This window comes from Macrosteles quadrilineatus, unplaced genomic scaffold (assembly GCF_028750875.1).
Source record: "Macrosteles quadrilineatus isolate MER2022 unplaced genomic scaffold, UCM_ALF_1.0 Scaffold_8__2_contigs__length_117827958, whole genome shotgun sequence".
Taxonomy (NCBI): Eukaryota; Metazoa; Arthropoda; class Insecta; order Hemiptera; family Cicadellidae; genus Macrosteles; species Macrosteles quadrilineatus.
Genome location: NW_026542601.1, coordinates 79087558 through 79109406, shown reverse-complemented (window position 1 = coordinate 79109406; position 21849 = coordinate 79087558). Strand labels below are relative to the sequence as shown.

The 21849-nt window shown below is 34.5% G+C and overlaps 1 protein-coding gene across 1 annotated transcript in view; it reads right to left on the bottom strand.

Moving 5' to 3' along the window:
- Nucleotides 1-21808, bottom strand: part of LOC129001753 (RNA-binding protein 25-like) — a 30352-nt gene extending 8544 nt beyond the window's left edge. Inside the window, exons 1-13 of the mRNA XM_054429187.1 lie at nt 21596-21808; nt 19834-19971; nt 19210-19371; nt 18686-18777; nt 18142-18228; nt 11176-11390; nt 10539-10767; nt 9934-10100; nt 9290-9443; nt 8539-8854; nt 7406-7549; nt 5936-6099; nt 5388-5534 (exon numbers count right to left, since the gene is read on the bottom strand). Of these exons, the coding sequence (XP_054285162.1) occupies nt 5388-5534; nt 5936-6099; nt 7406-7549; nt 8539-8854; nt 9290-9443; nt 9934-10100; nt 10539-10767; nt 11176-11390; nt 18142-18228; nt 18686-18777; nt 19210-19371; nt 19834-19971; nt 21596-21806 (2226 nt within the window). The 5' untranslated portion in view covers nt 21807-21808. The remainder of the gene's footprint in view (nt 1-5387; nt 5535-5935; nt 6100-7405; nt 7550-8538; nt 8855-9289; nt 9444-9933; nt 10101-10538; nt 10768-11175; nt 11391-18141; nt 18229-18685; nt 18778-19209; nt 19372-19833; nt 19972-21595) is intronic.
- Nucleotides 21809-21849: the final 41 nt, after the last annotated feature.

Genomic DNA, 21849 nt, shown 5'->3' with positions numbered 1-21849 from the left:
TGTATGAGATTCTACCAATTTATTCTACAGCACCATTAGTGAATAAAATATTAGAATTCAAGAGGGAATCAAAATCAATTGATTTGTTGCATGCTAATATAATCACTACATTTTTGCCAATCACCTTAAGGGAAAAGCTGAAACAAGATTTAATATTTCGACCTCAAAAACACCTTGAACCTTTGTCTATATATGTGCATGAAATAAAAATAAACCACCAGGTATTAAAGTGTGATTTAACTGAGAGTCAACTTGTTAGTTTGATTAAAAATGGAATACATCCTGATTTGCGCAACAAACTAATATTTGAGAAGAACCCTGAAACATTTTTAGACTTAGATAAGCTTTGTATAAGTTTAAATAATGTAACATACAGTGATTACCTCAGAAATCAAGGTTTTCCAGTTAGTAACAGTAGTGTTAGCAAACCTTATCTATCAGCTGATGATAAGCCTCGGATGGATAAACCTAACCCAGGAGTTCAACGACCTAAAAGTCACTACTCAAATCGTAACGATGAGAGGCCTGTTTGTTTTAAATGTCAAAGAGTAGGTCATATTGCTCGTAATTGTTACAGACCAGGTCCAAAAAACTAGTTAAGCCAGGAAAAACACGTAGCCTAGACTACAAATCTGTTTTTCCGGATGGCAAGAAAGAATTCGGAAATAATAAACCTGTATATAGTTCTCATAGTCCCAATTTTAAGTCTGAACTGAGAAAAGTGGTTAAGGATTTTAATAAAATAAATTCACCTAGATTAAAGAAAGTGAAAGCTAAAACTGTAACACATTTACCCTGTATTTCTGTGGATTTAGGAAACAAATTAAGTGTGGGAGCTTTGTTAGACACTGGAGCTAGCCAAAACTTTATAAGCTTAGATTTATACAATAGATTATTGGGAAATAAATTTATGAGTGAAAATACTTGGCAGGGAACCATAGTAGCTGCAAACAATGAACCTTTGAGCATAAATAAGCAATGTGAAATTTTGATTAAGATAAAATCATTTACCTGGAAACAAACATTTTTAGTGGTTGAGTTAAAATATTTTGACATGATTTTAGGATACCCTTTTATGTGTGCAAGCAAGTTAAACCTAAATATGGATCGACAAATGGGTTATTTTACATTTAAACCTGAAGATGAAATTAAGTTAATTCCAAGTACTAACCTGAGTGAGTTAAGCTTAAGTAGTATTAAAGTAGGAGATGTTGAAATGTGTGAAGAAGCTGAGAAGTTAATTAAGAATTTTCCTACGGTATTTACAGATAAGATAGGATCAGCACTTGATTTGGAAATTGAGCTTAAAGTGACGGATGATAAACCTGTTAGTATCCGCCCTTATTTTTCAAGTCCACCCAAAGTAGAGAAGATGAAAGCTATAATTGATGACTGGATAAAACAAGATGTCGCGGAAGTTTCCACTAGTCCATATAGTGCCCCTGCATTTTTAACTCAAGATGACAGACTTGTAATTAACTACTCTGAACTCAATAAGAAGTTAATCAATGTAGATTACCCACTAGAGTGGAGACAAAGAGAGTGAGACGCGAATTGACGAGACAAATCTGTTAAGCAATATCAACAATGAAATCTATTTTTGTAATGTTTTAAATCTATTTGTTTGGTGGTAAATGAAATACCATTGGATCTTAAGGACATTAAAGTACATCAAGAGAGCGATGAAGAGTGTAAGAAAATCATTGAAAGCATCAAGAATAAGACTAATAATGAAAATTATACCCTGAAAAATGAAGTTTTATTGTTTAAAAAGAAGATTTATTTGCCCAAGAAACTGTTTAGTGTAATATTCGCATTCTATCACAACTCATTAATTGGTGGACATATGGGAATTTTTAGGACTCAAAGTAAAGTAAATGAAAGTTTTCACCATCTTGACTTAAATGAATTCGTAAAAGGTAAAGTCCGTGAATGTAAGATCTGTCTGATGTCTAAGTCGGAACAACGTAAGTTTGAAGGTCGATTGATATCTGTTTCTGTGACTCAAGCTCTAAACACTGTGTTTATTGACCTAGCTGGACCATTTCCCCGATCAAATAAACTCAATCAGTACATTTTAATAGTAGTCGATGCATTTACCCGTTTTGTATGGTTGTACCCTTTGAAGGATTGCAAGACAAAATTTATCATAGAAAAATTGAAGATAATTTTTGATAGTTTCTCAGTACCCCGAATACTTGTGTCTGATAATGCCAGCTATTTTACATCCAAGGAATTTAAGAAATTCATGTTCAATAACTATGTAGATCACAGAAAGCTAGCTGCTTATAGAGCAAACGGAAATTTGTCAGAACGATATTTGAGAGAGACTAATAATGCTTTACGGAGTTTTTATGGTAATCAACATGATAAATGGGATTCAAATCTGGGACCGATTGCCACAAGTTTGAATACTGCTGTAAATAGTTCGACTAAATCAACTGCTTTTAATTTAATGTTTGCTCATCCTTGCAACAATGCACTGACAAACTTATGGAATGTTAATGACATTATTTCGGAGAAGTTAACTCCTGATCAAAGGAGGGAGAATTTGGAAAAAGCCATTAATAACGTCAGGAGGAGTATTGCCAGAAATCAAAGAAGGGAGAGATATAGCTATCCTCGGAGAAACCATCCATTTAAGTTGAATATGGAAGTATACATCAAGACACATTATTTAAGTAATGCAGCAAATAAATTCAGCAAGAAGTTAGCACCTAGATACGTTGGACCTTACGTAATACGCTATTTTCTGAGTGATTCGACTGTACTAGTACAAAATCCTAGCAAGTTAGAAGACGTGAAGAAAATTCATATAATTGATTTAAAGAAGAGTTAAGTAGTGAAGAGGACCAAGAATAACCAATGTATTGTTGGAAGAGGAAATATGAAAAATGAATTAAATGGAAGACTACGGAAGACTGACCTAAAAAAACGCCTAAAAAACGGCTAAATTGGTCTTTATGAAATGTCTGTAAAATAGAAATTAGATTTGTTTAGTTGAAATATTAATTAGTTAAGGGATTTTAGCAAGCTAAGAGGGAATTTAAAATTTTGTAAATTTGTACTGAGGGAATTTGTTCTAGGTTTTTTTGAATTTTCAAAGTTAAAAGTTGTTTTAGTAAAAAGGGTGTATAAATGTGTATGTATTGGTGAATGTGTGAGTAATTGTGGAAGCAAAAGGTAGTATGAATCTGTATGAATCTAAAAGGGAGTCTGAACGTAGTGTATGAGTGGGATTTTTACTAAAAGGACGCACAATAACGTTTTGATTAATTTTGCACTTGTAAACAGGGATAATAACACAGAACCCAAAACACTTCACACGAAACACACGAGGGAACATAAAAACAGGGAATATAACACACTGGGTTAAATAAATTAAGGGAAAACTAAAGAAAAACACGGCACACGAACACGACATAACAAAAACAAAAAAACTGCATAAGTGAAAGTTTGTTTGTCTGGAGTGATGTTGGGAGTTTTACTAAAAGGACGCACAATAACGTTTTGATTAATTTTGCACTTGTAAACAGGGATAATAACACAGAACCCAAAACACTTCACACGAAACATACGAGGGAACATAAAAACAGGGAATGTAACACACTGGGTTAAATAAATTAAGGGAAAACTAAAGAAAAACACGGCACACGAACACGACATAACAAAAACAAAAAACTGCATAAGTGAAAGTTTGTTTGTCTGGAGTGATGTTGGGAGGGGTCAGTGAACTGTGAGCGGATGTGAAGTGTTCAAACGAGAATTAAATAGGCTTGTTTAAGATCTCTTAAGTAGTTGGGAGTTTTAAAGAAGGTTTTTATTTTAACACATTCACTGCTAATGATATGTAATACTTTTATAAATTGCTAAAAAACATAAACATTAACATGATCATGTTAATTGAGTGACAATATATCTTTAATTAAATAAATTTTATACTATAAATTGTGGATTAAAATATATTATGTAATTATATACATCATGTATTATATATCTGCTAATATACTTATGACGCACAAGTGCGTCATTAGCAGTGAACGTGTTAATGTATAATTTTTAGAAATAAGGATGATAATATTTGAATTGTCATAGGAAAATGAAATGGTTCAAAATGAAAAATTGTGTAAATAGAAGTTGTTGTTTTGAGTAGAGGGTTCTGTAAGGTGCTGTAAACATGTGGGGGTTATTTGAACTAGGAGTTAGTGGTTGTAAAATTTGTTGATAGGTAGCGCTAGTTGAAATGTCAAACGGAGATAGAGTTTTATGATTTGTTTTGAAAGGTTTGTTTACGTTATTTTGTTGAGTTGTTGTTTTAAAATGAAATGTAAAATTAATTTTGATAAAGAGTGTATAATTTTGTTTATGTAATTTCAAGTTAAGGAGGGGAAATTCTGTACCGATGGTAGTTAGTTTTAAATTGAAATAAACAAAAACAAAATCAAATTATTTAACCATTGGCTAGATTAAGATTAAGAAAGAGTGTCCAGCAGTTTAAAAGATTTAGTTTGTAGGGTTGGTAGTGGTGATTGATAACCCATTTCGAGTTTTGTCAGTTAAGTTCACTGGAAATATGGTCTACAAATATGTGGTTGCTGTAGAAATTACAGATATCAACCACTTCTTGTTCACCTTCTTATGGTTGGTCCAGTAGCTTTTGTACCACTTCTAGTTGCTTTGCATGGTATCTGCTAGTGCCAGTTCTGACCATTAAACCAGTGTCTCTGTTTTTGATTTTGTTGGGAAAGTGTATTTTGTGATATTTGAGAACCATAAATTATATATATTTTTGGCCTATTTAGTCTTTTAATTTATCTCACTTCTACTACCAGCTTGAATTAGATTCATCCTAAATTGAAGTATACTACCTAATTGGCTACATGGTAGGGGTATACTCATTACAGAGCATCAAGAAAGGTCGCCTCCCCATACCAGAAAAGCTGAAATTGCCCTGAGCGCCAGGCCAGGTAGACGCCCGCTACGGGTCTAGGTTAGGATAGGTTAGGTATTGGTACAGAAACAATTGTGACTTGGCAGGAAAATCAGTCCACGGCAGTTTTAGAAGACTGCAGTCACTGACAGGACATAGGAAAAAAATAATTCCCTTTTTTTCCCAGTCCCGTAGCGACTACCTGGCCGGGCGCTTGGGGCAATTTCAGCATTTCTAGTCTTGCGAGGCGACCCTTCCTAATCCTCTTAAATGAGCGGGGCAGTTTAATTTTTCAAAAGCACCCAAAATGTCGGGGCAGTTTCACTACGCCCCAAAAATAACTCAATCTTAACAAAACAAGAGCATAAAAACACTCAAGAGTAATCTACAGCATAAAATATTCTTTAACAACTAATCCTGTTTAATAAGTTTTCAATGAACACTCTCCCCTACTTACCATCTGCACATCATCCAGTATACCCTGAGGTGCGCTCCCTGCCAATACCTTGGAGCATATGAAGTCTACCAAGGTAGGCTCTGGCTCTCCAATGTACTCTATGATCTTCTTGTTGATCCAAGGTCGGATCCTCCTCTCCATCAGTTGCTGTTAGATTAACAAACATATTAAACTACTAGTAAACCCTTTCAAAAGGTAAGAGAACACATTTCAATCTATGACGTTGCAAAAACCAGCTTTTATAAAGTTAGCTGTTCATTGGAAAATGTGGTCGTTTATTTAAAATGTAAAGAGATTATTTCTGCTTACGTTGTGGATAGGCCTATGAAAATTTATTTTAGAGAAAAGTTATAAGAATACAGGAGTATAGGACTTTTTAGCTATCTGCTTTTCCAAGATTAGGACACACAATAGTTTTGTCCTTAAAAGTAACGTTAAGGTCCAATATATGATAGGACAACTACAGTTATATCTCAAATTTAAAACTCTTATTTCATCATATGTAACATAAAATGGAAATAAGATTGAATTTTTACATCAAAACTCACATTGTCAACAGCAGCCCAGTCCAGCTGGAAAGCGAACAAAGCATTCTTGTCTGTAGGAATCTTGTCAATCAGTGTTTTGATGTGTTTCCTCTTTTCTTCTTGCGACTTTCCACTATTCTCATCTTTCTTATCATCTTTTCCTTTCTTCTTTTCATCTCCGTAGTCTAAAGAAACAAATTAAAATGTATAAATGATATTCAATCAAATCAAAAACTAGGGTCCCTTACTACATACAAAGAAATATGTACCGGTTGTTGAAGTCGGTAAATTCAACATAAGCACAGCTTTGAGCTGGAAACAGGCGAGCAAATTGTTTTAGAACAAACTTACTATTTTATGCCACAAGGTTTAATGATTGCAATGGCATGATTTCACTTTGGGTTTGTTAAATAACTTTTATTTTTACTAAAGATCATGATCACCAATAAGAAAATGATTAAAATTAATGCTAACTAGGGATGAGTCAATGCTTGATACCTTTTAAGCGAATTTCCCATATATGGAATAAGCTATTACCGTAGTACTCATGGTAAGACCTGGACCCGGGACCGATTTAATTTTTCGTTTTGAGGTCCCTAGAGGCCAAAAATAACATCCGTTCAAATTCATATATATATATATATATGAATCCATTATGTATCCATTGTATGTGTCCGTTAGCATCGAGCAAAAATGATCCGATATTGATGAAATTTGGTATAAACGTGTAAACCTACATTTATTCGAACGAGTTCGCAAACCATGATGAACGCAGCATGATCGGACTATGGGAACGGGATTTTATGAGGTAAAAATAGGGTTTTCCCATATTTGACCCTAAAATCACAAAATTTCACAATTTCTTTCCAAACCATTTTGTAGAGCTTAAAAAAAAAATTTTGTATACTGAATCGTTATTGTACACTTAAGGAGAAAATTCCAAAATATTGTAGATTTAAAATTCCCATTTTATTATTATTATGGAGAATAAGTCTACTGTTACAGATTGCTTGTTTATGAATATATTTTGATCAAATTTGGAAAATGCATTACTTTCATACCAAACTATTACCATTTTGCAAAAAAACACCTTTTTACCCTCCCTGTTGCAGCAAACCTAAGAACTCGTTAAACGAACGTTATTTAATTTAAATAGGGAATAAAAGTGTGATATTTTTAAGGAGACATTTTAGTGTAAATCCAATCAGACAAATGGACATTCGCTTAGTGTGCAGGTTTGCTGCGGCGGGGTATTTTGCTTTATACAATTTCTAGGATATTGGTATCGGTATCGGTATTGATATCGAGAATCAATCGTCAAGAGTCGGTTATAATTGTTGATATTTATTTCACGTCTGTGAAGATCACACAATCTTGCTTTGGCCACGATCATTCTTTGACAGGAAACTTAAATTAAATAAAAATGGTTTATGTATCAAGAATCGCAAATCAATAAATTTTGGTATTGGCTTATCTCTACTGCCAACCTACCTAAAGGAACTAATTTTCTTTTCTTAACGCCGGCGTTGGAATCATCCTCATCATCATTGTTGAAAACCTCTTTTACATCCAATTTCTTCTTCTTCTTGTCCTTCTCCTTTTCAGGAATTGGTGGTGAACTCCACGGTTTAGCAACTGCAAGATAAAGAATACATCATTAGAAACAATTTCTTCATATTTATATAAATAAAATAACAGTTTTGTCTGCACATTGAGTAGAATGATGAAGTTATCAGTTGTTTTTACTTTTGAAAGCCTAAAAACCTAATTGAGTTTTATTAAAAAATCTGTCTGTCTGTATGATATTGTGTCAGCATCATATGGTGGTATGATGTCTACAACACTAGTATCGAACCTACTGATAAACCCTTAAGATCTTTGTTTCAAGATATTGATGCAGGAAAGCTTGGATTGGTTTTATAAGTTATATATTCTAGGCAGCATATTTAAGGTACATTTTAAAGCATGTTTTATTATTAGTCATCCTTGTAGGAATAGTTGTAAGTTGTAAGTTAAGGTTTTGCAATATGACACATGACATCTAGACCAATGTGAGGCTCAAAGAATCAAATTACAGGCATCATTCAACTACAATCGGTTGTTATTTTATATTGTACATAATATCCCCAATATCACATTGAAATCATTAACATATTCCTTGATCACAGGTAAATATGAGGGAATTTCTCCCATTGTCATGGCAAAATCAAGGACCTCTCTCTTCCGCGGTCTCAGCAAAACTGAGAACGTCTTAACTGCAGTCACTGTTAAATCAAGAACATCTGCGAAATGCTGAATAATTCTGTGATCAGAATGAAACTGTAAACGGCTTCAGCGGATACGGACACATTTTGATGATCTTTCGCCATCATGGCAAAATTTGAAACAACTTATGCAGTCACAGCAAAATCATGATTGTGTTCCGCGGTCAAGGTAAAAATTATTATTGTCTCCCACGTTTGTAGCAGAACTGTGAACATTAATCGTGATGTCAATTTTTGATCAAATATCTTCGCAGACACTTTCTGCGACTTGAGTTGGGCTTGCAATTTTTGCCCGAAATGACCAGAAAATATCCGGGACCCCTTGCCCCATAGTAAGAGGACAGTTGTGCAGATACTGACCAGGTTTAGGCTCGGGCACAGGCTGTGGCGGAGGTGTAGAGTTGACATGAGGTGGAGGGGAGGCCGGTGGCTCCACCTCCCTCAGTAGTGCTCTCTCCGCTTCTTGTTGAGCTTCTGCCACTGCCAGAGCTTTGCGTCTCAACTCTGCCAATTCCGCTTCCTCTCTCTCCCTCTCTCTTTCCATCTCCCGTTCCCTCTCCCTCTCACGCTCTTTCTCTCTTTCCTTTTCTCTTTCTTTCTCTCGTTGCTTTGCATGCTCCGCATTCACGTTTATCACCAGCTTGGGCTTGTACATCTCTTCCCGCTCTTGCAGCGCCTGTAATTATAAAAAGGGTAAATTGTTACAACGGACTAAAGTATGGAACTAACTGCATCAATATGTCCAGCATGAAAGGTACTAACCAATAAATCTCAGACAAAGAAGGATTCATAAAATAAAATAAACACTGATCAAGGACTGGGAGCTGTTTTGATAGGTTATGTGCGCAGCAGTCAATCAATGAATAAAGTTACTAATAATAAAACCTAAAAACAATAATGTGGTTATTTATATTGGAATACTTGTTTTGAAGTAAAACCCCTGATTATGAATGAAAGAGATGGTAGATCAAGGCAGGGTAACTTAATTTCTTTCATATTCTAGAAATGCTTTTCCAGAATTTTAAATTTGTGACCACAATGTTTGGAGTGCTTGGTAGTATTAATATCAATGATGTAATTGTTAACTAGCTACAAAATGGGGCAAAAATACCTTTGCAAATTCAACGTTGGGATCAAGAATTTCTGGATTGGAGAATATTTTCACTCGTAATTCCTCCAACTCTTCCTTTTCTTTTTGTCTATCCCTGGCATCTATTTCCATTTCCTTTTCTCTTTCTTCCAAACGTTTTGCCAATTCCCGACCCCTGTGAAAAGAACAAACAATACATTAACAATATGACTCAGGTTAAGTACTGAAGAATTTAACAGAACTGATTGCATTTTCAGCCAACAAACTGCATTACTAAAACAATATTTTTCAGTTCCAAACTATATAAAAAATTGTATGTCAACTTTACTCTTATTTTTTTAAAAAAGCAGAGTATTTTTGTTCTTCATTTTGTTTGAGTTAAGCCTCCGAATCACTGGTCAATACGTGTACTGGTGAAATTACCTGTTGTCAAGTGAAATCACTTGACAACAGGTAATTTCACCAGTACACATATTTTTGTTCTACAAAAATAGTGTTTAAACATTACAAAAACCAGTATTTCTAAGTCTGCTGTTTCATAGATAGCTTGACTTGTAGTCAAAGAACTTTCATTAGCAATAAACAAAATAAAGGTGATTTGATAATGAGAGGTGATAACATTTTGGATACATTGCTCTTTTTTAATTTACACATTTCTAACTTACTTGTAATATTTAATATCGTCTCTTTCATCGTCATAGTCCTCTAAGAACTCTTTCAACCTTTTGGCTTCCCTTTCCCTCTCTTCATCTTTTAATCTCTTCTTCTCTCTTTCTTTAGCCAACTCTTTGGCTTTATGCCTTTCACGGCTTTCCCAAGTCCTTAATCGTTCCTGGAAAAATGTTCTTTTATTAGGTGCTGAAATCAGCCATTATAAAATATTAAAATAGGTAGAGATAAGTCAGCTAAATCGATACCAAGGAAAACGTGTGCACACACAAAAAGGAAGAATTACACAAAAATGTTATTCATTATGTATAATTTTGTAGTTTAATTTTTGTTTACTATGTGTCTCTTGACCAACTTAAAAACTGATTATGGTAAAACAATATTCACCTTGTATGCTTGTCTCCTGGTATTTTAATTTAATAGAAAAGCACAAATCATAAATTAAACTCTACAATAAGACATAAATATTTAGTCACAATCTCAATTTACAAACAGACCTAAGATTTTACAATAGGATACTGACACTGAGTCTACTTCTATGAGTGAATATTGAAAACACATACTAAACCGAATTGCATTAGCGATCTTTAAAAATGCTCACCTGATAAGCAGCCTCTTTTTCTCTAGCCTTCCGTTCCTGTTTCCGCCTCTCTTTCGCCTCTTCTTCCTCCTCTTTTTCTCGCAGCATATCCTTTTCCGATTTCTTCTCTTCCCTATCCCTATCCCTATCTCTAGGCTCCCGGTCCCTGTCTCTGTCGCGATCCTTATCACGATCTCTATCACGTTCCCTCTCTCGTTCTCTTTCTCTTTCCCTCTCCCTATCTCGGGACCTGAAGCATGAAGGAATTCGTTGAATGTACTTGTAGGAACACAAATTAAAAAACAAAACATTTCAAATAATCAAAATCTTACTGGCTATGAATAAACTATGTGAATTCTAGTGTAACTACTTTTTAGCATTTTATATCTTGTGTTTTGATTCTCGTCTACACATTTTGTCTAAGGCATTTAATTAACAACACTAAATAGAGTTGTATTCTTTTTTCTTAAAATGTGAGTAAGGATTAATTTAATTTAAACTAAAATGTATCTATATATTTAATAAATTTACTTAAAACCAGAGAAAATTAAAGAAAATTGTTTTAGATTTGCCTTCAAAAGATCTAGTGAAAAACTGAATTAAAAAAATTACTTGGCGTTTAGTTTGTTATTGGTTTTGACAATGTTGGCCAGTTTACCTAGAGCGAGTCCTGTGCCTGCTAGCCTTGTGGTGACTGTGACTTCGCCTGTCAGGAGTCACGCTACGGCTGGAGCTGCGTGACACTCGACTGCTGGCGTGACTTCGACCGCGCGACCGACCTCGTCCGTTGCTCACCGGACTCTCATTTTCTCTGCGTTCTCTCTCCTTCTCTTCCCTCCGTCGGCGTTCCACCTCTTTCTCCTCCTCCTGTTTCTGCTCAACAGGTTTACCAATTGTGTTAAGCAAGAGGTAACACGACGGTGGCAGGTTGAAAACCACCCCAGAACAGGTAAGGTTTACACGTGAGGAAAAAGTAACAAACATTCCTGTTCCGATCAAATTGATTAAGTGGCAACAAAATCTGTGATAATTTTGGCATTACAAAGTCTCTCTTTAGAAAGTAGTGCAGTAGGCCTATAACCTTATAGCAATCTCATGTGTATGGCACTTTTCATTTGGAACGTTTTTTTTTTACAAAATTGTAAACACTGAAAAACCAATTTGTGTAGTTCCAGTGGAATGTGTAGAATACTTGAGTTTAAAGCATCAGAAGATCTACCGACAAACTTGCAAAATATTTATTTGATAACCAAAGTATTTAAAACACAATATTTATGGGAGTAAAAAAAATTATAGTATGCAAGTACAGTTTCCCATTTTTCCTCACCATTTGCACACAACGTTAATGCAAGATTATGTGTTTGTTACTTTTTCTTACACAGACTGAAAAGAATAAGAAACTACATCAGCTTCTATAAACACAAATAAAGTCTTCTCTGAAGAAAAACTTACAACAGCCGCAGTAGAAGTGGAGTCTCGGCGAAGAGTCTTCTTTCTTCATGTAAACCTATTTTCTGTGGTTTGACAACATTAATGCAGTACAATTACAAACAAACCAAACACACAAGAATAAGGATTGGTTGTAAATAAGAAAACCATACTATTAAAGTGATGACACCTGTAAAAGTGTACTGTTAACTGATCAAATATACAACACCATACTTTGATGAGAATATGAAAATATAATAGCATAGCATTTCAGATTGTTAGTCACAAATGTAAACACAATTTTTTTTGTGAATTCTAACATTTACGTTTAGAAACTTGAAAGCTCCTTTAAAATCAATTAAGTAATTTGAAAATTTGGTTATTAAAAAAAATATTTGTAAATATTTCTTGTTTTCCAAAAAAATACACAAAGTATTACTTAAATTTTTATGTTGCACCGTTTAGAATTTTATTTGTCTTTAAACCAATTTCCATCAAGTAACAAAATATTGATGGAGTAAACTATTGAATAAAAAATTTTTCCAGATGGGGTTCATAGATTATTTTCTAGATCTTAACTTATTGAAGAACTAAGCTGGCATCTAAATTCACGATCCTGACAAATGTTTAAATCTATAATGTGTTTCACGTTTCACGGTCTGTGGCACCTGGCGAATTAGGAGACCCTCGACTCTCGCACGTGCACTCACGAACCTGGCCAGACATGTGACTCACCACTGGGGTGACCAGTAAGCAAATCTGAGTGCGAATTCGTATATACGTGTATAACATTATAGATGGGTTTCTCTATGTATAAATCTTTTTCGCCTTAATTAATTGTTACTCTAACAATACACCTGTTGTTTAGTCTCATTACTGCATTACCTTATTATAATCATATCGTGTTTGGTGTAATTTTCTTTTGAATTTAACAAATATGCGTTATTTTAAAATTTGTGTTTAATTAAAACAGCAGTTCTTACATGGACGCAACCCAGTGTGTGAGTCGTCTACCTGGCAGCAGGGTCAGCTGCGTTTGTGTGTGTATCTAAGTAAGGGTTTTCTTATCCGTCAGGTGCCATAAATAGTGAAACTAAAAACTTGAATACAAAAACTACTAAACGCTGGAATATTAAAAGAAAAAATCATTGTTTAGACAAATGCAAGGAGGAAATGCTCCTTTAAGATATTATATTCTTGAAGTACTTAATGAAGATGTTGAAAATTGGCTTGTTATGAACTGTTTATCGCTACCAACCATAAAATTAAATTCCTTTAAAGCCCATATTAAATATTAATTGTTAACAGTAAGGTGCTCGCCAAGCAATGTGTGATAAAACTTTAAACACATTTATTAAACCTAATCCTTTCCAAGGATTTTTGTTTGGTAAAAACAATATTGTTAGCTGCGACTGGTAAAAGGTTACGACAATTGTGATTATTGGATGGACCATAATCTTACAATTGTTAATACTGTATAACATTTTGTAATTAAAAGTTGAACTTACTTAAACCATCCACAAAACCTAAATTGAGTACCAGTAACTTATATTTTGATTTGTTCTAATCGTTCGGAAATTAAAATAATTTGTTCCATTAGATACTCGGAGAGCTTAAAATCTGTATTGGGAAACTATGCTGTACAGCTTTATCAATACAGTAGAGTCCCGCAAACTCGGCACTCGATAACCCGGCAGTCTGGATAACTCGGCCATCAACGTCTCAGAAAATTAGTGATTTTTTGAGTCTGAGTAAAACATGGACTCAAGCCAGCTCAAGTCAAATCATTCACTACTCGTACCAAGGATTTGTTGTAAGTTAGGCTACAATATATCTGATGACTTAATACTGACTTGTAATATAAATATAAATAAAAAAGGCGGTTAAAAAGCTTAAAAATTGTATTGTTCCTATTTTTAACCCTAGTTCCTGATAACCCGGCATTTCACAAACTCGGCACCCTTCCAGTCCACATTACGCCGAGTTTGCGGGACTCTACTGTAATACGATTAGCCTAGCATAATAAATCGCAAATGGAAATTCTACACTAAATTTAAAATGACTGTATTTTAAAAGACATTATTAGTATAACACACAGGTTAATCTAATCAGGTTTTGTATGTTTTGTCATAAATAACAAATAAAATGTATATAATTGTGTAAAAGTAAAAATTCTTCTTCTTTTCATTGTCTACAAGTCACTGGATTAGGGAAAAACTAAACCTTTTACTCTCCTATGTTAAACCTGTGGTTGATTCAAATATTCTGAAATTTGTTGTCCAGTAAATTTTAAATACATAATAAGAATTTCACATTAAAGCGTAGTTTTTTGGCACCTCTATAAAATAAATCATGTAAACGGCAACTATAACAGCCTACCCCTCCAACTCTAGCTATATTTTATTTTTTTTAAATCCATCCGTTTATAATAAAATTATAAAATATATTTCCCAACTTCTACTTTAAATCGTAAATAATTTGACTAGAAAAGTACACAAACATAATTATAGCAATACTTAGATGGATAGGTGTCATGCTATTAAACAATATTTGAGATTTAATCTATACTTACATACGACTGAACCGAAAACCCTCAAAAACAGAAGAACCAGAAGTGGCAAAGAATCTAAGGAAACCAAGCGCATCACGACGCATATTTAAGTAAACATAGTGATATTACAACATAAAGTTATATCTCTTAAACATACATCATAAACATAAAAGATTGCAACAAATTAAGTATAGAATATTTGATAGAATGTAGTTGAGGTTAAAAATATACTTACGCATGGAGGCGGCCGTCAACATGGGAAAGGTATGAAGCATTGCATGCGTATCTATTATAGCAATAAAAACTAAGCAAGCCAAAACAACTTTGTTCAAATGCAATTAAAATTATTTTGGAAAGGTGATACAGTCAGACCAGTCAAATAGTAAGTCTATGAAAATTAAGTTTGTTGTTGGAAGCTCCATAAACCTTATAAGTTAACAGAACTGTTAAGAGAACGGTGTTTACCTGACCTCTTTCTCGGCTTCTTCTGAGTCTTCGGAAGTCACCATTCGACATGACCCTCTACTTATTAGCATGTGAAAGACTTATCATAGTTATCATACTAAACAAAGTGTCCAAACAAAACCAACCTTTGGTCAATATATTTTCACATTATTTATGTAAATATTTATTTAACCTCAAAAGGTAGTATAAGTAAATAAAAAAATAAATTAGCTAATAATTACAACAAGTTTGCCAACATTGTACCTACTACATTGTCAATATCAAAATAAAAAAAACAGCACTACTTTAGATGATAAATTTTGTTCAGCTTTTATGTTAAGTTTGTCTTAGGCAATTTATAACAAATCACAGGTAAATTCAAAATTAAGTTACGAACAAATCAAGTTTCACAATTATCATACTCTTCTTAGGATGCAAGTTAATTGCTACAAAAAATCTACTTTCCAGCATATTAATTACAAAACCACGATAAATTACAGTATTATGCATAAATAGGAAATTGTGAGACTTAATTGTTGTCAATGAGCTGTTTTAAGCAAGTAAACAAAGGGCTAGTTTAATGTCTCGGTATCACCTAGGGGTAGTGTTGTATTGACTTCAATTTAATTAAAACAACCATCAAAATTAAATGTTTGTCCTGTCTAGCAACTCTGAGTCTACATAGTAAGTTGGTAAGGTCTAATGAAGCCTAAAGAAGCCCAACATGCGAGACAGTTACATATTGTTGCTGATCTGGAGGTTACCTCTGGTTAAGTGTCGGTAGGAACAACTGCGATGACGTTCTTGTGATCTTCCGTCACGTATAAACTAACTCTCTACACCTTCAAAACTCAATGTCTTCATCACTGTAAACCCCTGAAAACTTGTTTTAATACTATCCCAAAATATCTAGTGAAATAACAGCATGCATACGCAAAGACAAAAGTGTATACGTTTTCTTTAATACATACTAATGCACGGACGTTACTAATATTCTGTAACAAAAAAATTGAACCAAAACAAGTGAACAGTCAGTTACGGTGGAGACAACGAAAGATAAAGAACCAAGATGAACACATACCACAGCAACCCAGAAATGCCAAGCTTGCCAAACACAAACTATTGCAAACTAATGTTATCAGAACTGATCAGGTGGGTGCATGAACTCCAAAGCATGAAATAGTATATTACGTTACTAGTCCTGAAAATAGGTGTTTACCGGACGAGTGTGGTTGTACCGAGACAAAGTCGAGTACGGGATTACCATACAAGTCCGGTAAACCCATTTTGGACGAGTGACGTATGATATTTTACACCATACTACTAAATCCATACAAATCCTTATATATTACCACCGACTAAAGGACTAACAATCACTAGTCATAGAGGTTATGTTTTTGTTTATCAACTAGCCACTCTCACTCATTGCCAAATACAGTATATAATCAACTGGTTGGTGTCCGGTAAAACTCATTACAGTACAGTAGTACATAATGAAACCCCATTTGATTAAGCTGACGGCAAACATCTGTTTTCTGGACTAAATCCTTGCGTGTGAAGTTTGTCAAAACAGTGTAGTGTGGCGTAAAATTTGTTTACTTAAGTAAGTGACTGAGCTACCTAAATAACTTATGTGTTTTACAAGAAAATATAGGAATGCACTAAGTTACTGGAAACATTCATGAAATGATATGGATAACATAGAGGTAAGAGTAGGCATGGTATCTTTAAAGATTCTAGACTAATGGTTTAATTAAAGGCATACTAACAAACATACGAACTGAGGAAGCTCAGAGATATTTATTAAATTAAAATTTTAATTAATAACTTTGTTAAATTAAAACTCAAAAGTGCAACACGGCGATTGAAAATATGTTAGTGTTAAAATCATTACAAGAGGACCCTAATGTAGAGCATGCAATTGAATTAAAACTAACATAGTATAAACAAATGCTAGATGATTAGAACATATCTCTTAAAATGGTAATACTTAATTTAATAGTAAATAGTTTTATTTTTACCAAAGTTGGGTACCAACAGAAGAAAACTGTAAATAAGAGCCTTTAAATTGAGGTTAGAAAAAATCTGTTTCTGCAATAGAATCTGAAATATTGCAACCAAAACTTACTTCAATAATTGAATAAAAAAGTTAAGCCAAAGTAAAACGGAGTTATTAAAATGGGACTAAGAACTACATGGAAATCATCAAGATATGACCATCCTCTCCACCTGATAGACACATCCTAAGTCTTCATGGTTAACAGAGAGTGTAAGGGAGACAGGCAAGATATCATAAGTAAGAAGGAATTGTTAAATAAAACAATAACATTTTTTTCACAATATAGAGAAAAAATTAAAAACGTAAAATCGTAACTGAAAAATATACACGTGTGCCTTAAGGTAGGTTTCCTGGCTGCCGAATTTAGCTGCAGATTGTGAATGTTGTACGGATCTTTTACTGCTGAATTTTTAACTGTATGTGGTTTGGGTTTACAGGTAAGTTTTATTAGTCTAGTGTACATAGTTTGTCACTTTTAAAGGAGTTTTTAAAATCTGGATGTGTGGTTCTGTATAAACACATGATCCATAAACAGTATAAGCTCAATTTCAATCTAATATTGCTAAAATTACAAGTGAACTTGTTTAGTTTGTAGTTGGCTATAACCGTGTCTCAGAACATAATGACTGAAACACACAAAATAAATTAACACTAACACAGTCACCATCACAAATTAAACCCGTCATAATTCACCACAATAAACAGCCAAAAATAATGCAGGAGCATGCCTTATATCACAACCGCTGCTTCTGGACAGTCCCCCGTCTTGGGATACAGTCACTGCCAAATTCAGCAGCTAGGAAAACGCCTGTACCTTGACTACTGTAAGTTGGGGACTTCTGTGGACACCCAGCTCTGGTCTGGTATCGCAGATATATTACTCACCATCGACGCAAGCGAGCAATCACAGCCCGGAGTCCGCAGCTCAGTCAACCTATATCATGTGCCAGTTGCAACAATCAACACTTACCCCAACCATTATAATTACTGTACTACTAACAATACATTTCACTTTAATTCATTTTATACTTTGCAAGTAAACTCTTTTATATCGGAAAGTTATTGTTTGTACAGAATGAAAGTTTATTTTTTTCTGAAAAGAATTTTGAAAGTTTACAGTTGTGTATTATGCTTTTGCTTACCTTCATGATTTCTCGGAATTTTCCTATCTCCCTGGTAATCAGATCTCGTTTACCTTCTTCTATGTTGGCATCGTCGAGGTCAATCGGCTGGAAATCAAATGAACATACATGTTGAATAGCTATATGAATCTGTAGTATTAGTTTTAAGGACAACAAAATACAAAACCTATCGTGCAAGCAAACACTGCCAACCAGACGATTACTGCTCTTACTCAACACCAAAACTACTGTTTTAAGAAAATGTATAGTATCCTGTTATGACAAGAAAAAATCCCTCCCCTCGAATTATAGGGTGTTATGCCTACGAAACATCAAATTACTGGGGCCTGCTCTCTGTTTGGTTTCAAAACATCAAGAGTATCAAAAGCATGAAAACTTTGAAATGTTAACAGATTCTTTACAGACTGAGCTTTAATTTTCAATCATCAAGTTTCAATTTATCTAGTTCTGTTTGAATAAGGGGCCCACCAAGAGTAGACTGTACCACAAACTGAGACACAGGTACAAGAAAAGACTAGTTAAAGCATGTGACCGATCCACTCACCCCGTCAGTGTCCCGCACGCTGGCCTCAGACGCTTGAGTCAGCAACGTCAGCCTGTCAGACATCGTCCTCCGCTTGTCAGTGTCATTGGTGGCTGTAACAATACAATCTTGTTACAAAAACTTTCATAGCTGAATGTTTGGACCATAAAAACAACCAATCGCAAAGACCTTGTAGACTAAGTAACATCCCAGGAATTCTAGCGTTAAAGTAATTAGGCCTGAAATGAGATAGTCTCGATCTCGACATGAACCCATTAAGGCTTCAATTTTTTATTTCCATTAATTCAAGTCATAAAAAATCTAACAAAACATCCCAACTGTAGTAACAAGTGTTTTACTCATTCACAGGTTTAGGTTTGGATTCCATACAGTGGTGGCAAAATCAATTGTTTCAACAATCACAGAAATAGCACACAATTTTGTTAATACTGTACTTGATTGTCTCCACGGAGGGTCGGAAAACCAAAGATCAGATAAACTTACAGCCCTGATTTTTAAAATTTTAATTTCTCAGCCATTTGTACCAGAATAGTTCTTCATATCCTGCGCGTAGTCCTCCAGGATGGTCCTGATGCGCTCCTGAGCTGCTTCGTCAGTCTTCCTCATCTCCTCGTCAATGTAGTCATCTGGCTCCTCAGGCTCATCTTGCAAGGGTGAACGACCTCTGATCTTTTTCCTTTTTTCAGCTAGAAAAAAGAGTGTTCAAAGTGTTTCTTTTAATTCAAATTAATTAAACACTTATGCACTAAAATATCATTTTCAGCCAAAGCCTTTGTGGATACAAAGGTAATATGGTTTTTCATTATAGTTAACCTTATTCACTGAATTATTGTTTAAAGGAGTTTAACAATATGCAACACTCGCATTAAACAAAAAATAAAACTTAACTGTAACTAACAATATTTGTTTGCATACCATCATAGACGGCTGAGAAGCCATTCTGCTTTGGTGCTCATTTGAAATAATTGATCAATTAGTTAGTAATCCAATCACTTTCATGAACATTTTTAATAATAGGAGTGAGGTACAGAATCAATAATAGATTTGGTGGCTAGACTGACACACCTGTAATCCCTCACCTTATCAGCGCACACACAAAACGGACAATGGGCTAAGAGTGAAAAGTTCAAAAGGAAAAGTATGCTCACCTTTATATTCATCTAGGACGGATTGTGTTTTGGCATCAACTTTTGCAACAAGTTTCTTGTTTCCAATTTCCATTTCATGAAGGATTCTGATGGCACGTAGTCCTGCATCTGGATTTCCGTACTCGCAAAAACCAAATGCTACAACAAAGCAAAGATTAATTATTTTAAAAAATTGTCTAGAAAAGAGCATGTTGTTTTGTAATCATAAGAATAAAATAAGTATATGTATAAAAATCACTAAAATAACAATTATGATCAAAATAGTTTGTGGTAATAATTAATTATCATCAGTATCAGGTTTTATTGTAATGGAGGTAATGATATCATCCCCATACCAACCCAACACAGTTGTAAAAATGTGAGAGACCAATAGAATATTAAGTCCAATTTTTAAGGTAAAAAAGTTTTGCGATCATCAAACAAACTGGTGTACAGGTAGTTACAGCTAAGTTGGCACTTGGGCCTGGCGCACCACTGCGTGGAAGCTAGGCAAAGATCTTTCTGAAACATTCCGCTGCGGACTCACGGGGTTGGTGCCTCCAAACGAAGATTAACATCATACTAAACTAATAGGAGATGACTAATACGGTGTGGTATTGTTATGAAAACCCAGGGGAATACTTAAACACTATGCTTTATTAGTAAGTCGTCACCTTTGCTAGCATCACCACAGTGTAAATATGTGTCTTTTCTAGTATAAAGAATTTTGTTTGTGTAATTAAAAAATGGGTAGTCAAAGTCAAAGTATTTATTTGCACATAACATTTATGAGTTACAGCAGGTAACATTAAACTGGTTAGGAGGAGTCGCTTCAAATAAGACTTAATACATCTAATTAAATCTAGCTGCTTTACATGGTTCGGTAATTTATTGTACATTCTTTTACCCAGCTCAAAAGTTGAATTAATTGACCTTCGATAGCTACATTGGTCAGTTCTTAAATAATTGTTTTGCCTAGTAAAGTAGTTATGAACATAGCTATTAGTTTGAAACTGCTCTAAATTAGTTCTAATGTACATTAAGCAATCCAATATAAACAAAGAGGGAACAGTCATTACTTTAAGTTTCTTAAAAAGTGGTTTGCAATGGGTCCTACGATTAACACTGAACATGATTCTTAAGGCTCTCTTTTAAAGCCGCAATAATTTTATTGTATTACTGTCATAACCCCATGACACTATACCATATGACAGGTGGCTTTGTATATGTGCAAAATACACAGCAGCCAAAACATCAATATTAACAATTAACTTAAGTCTTCTAATCATAAAGATTGCTTTAACTACCTTATTGCACAAAGATTTAATGTGTTCATCCCACTTAACATTAGTCTGTAAAGTAAGCTTAAATTTATTAATAATTTGTGTTGCGGAAATGTTTAAAAGTGAAAGGAGTGAACATACTAACTTTTATCTACAGTAGACATATTTTAAGAAAAGCATTCCGTGTTTTCATCCATTCCAGCCAGCGCCTTCATGCAGGCCGAGAGGACAGTTGATGCTACCCACATGACTGCAGAAAATGTTTTTGACATATGTTAGTAGAGAATTTCTATCGATCGGTCAAGTGCCAACTTAGCTGGAACTACCTGTACCTTACTGGTAGTTTCTTGAGGGTTGTGTAATAAAAACGATGTAAAATTATCTTTGATTTACTACAGACAAACATTGTACCAAGAGTTATCAAGGAGAGCTTACAAGGGAGGAAATGGAACAATCAACTTAACCTGTAACCAAGATGTACCAATTTATTTCTACCATACCTTGGACACGTTTCCACGACAGCACGGTGCCACACGCAGCCAGTATGTGGCGTATCATCTGGTCAGGAGCTTTGTCTGTGATGTTTCCCACAAACACTGTAACTGTGGGGCCTGACACTACCTGTGGCACCATGTTTTGTGGCCGAGGTCGGTTCTGCGGCCTCTGCTGTGCATTGTGTGGACGGTACGGCCTCATAGGCATAGCTGCCATCGGAGGGCCGGCCATCATCTGGAAGGTACATGAATCACAGGAT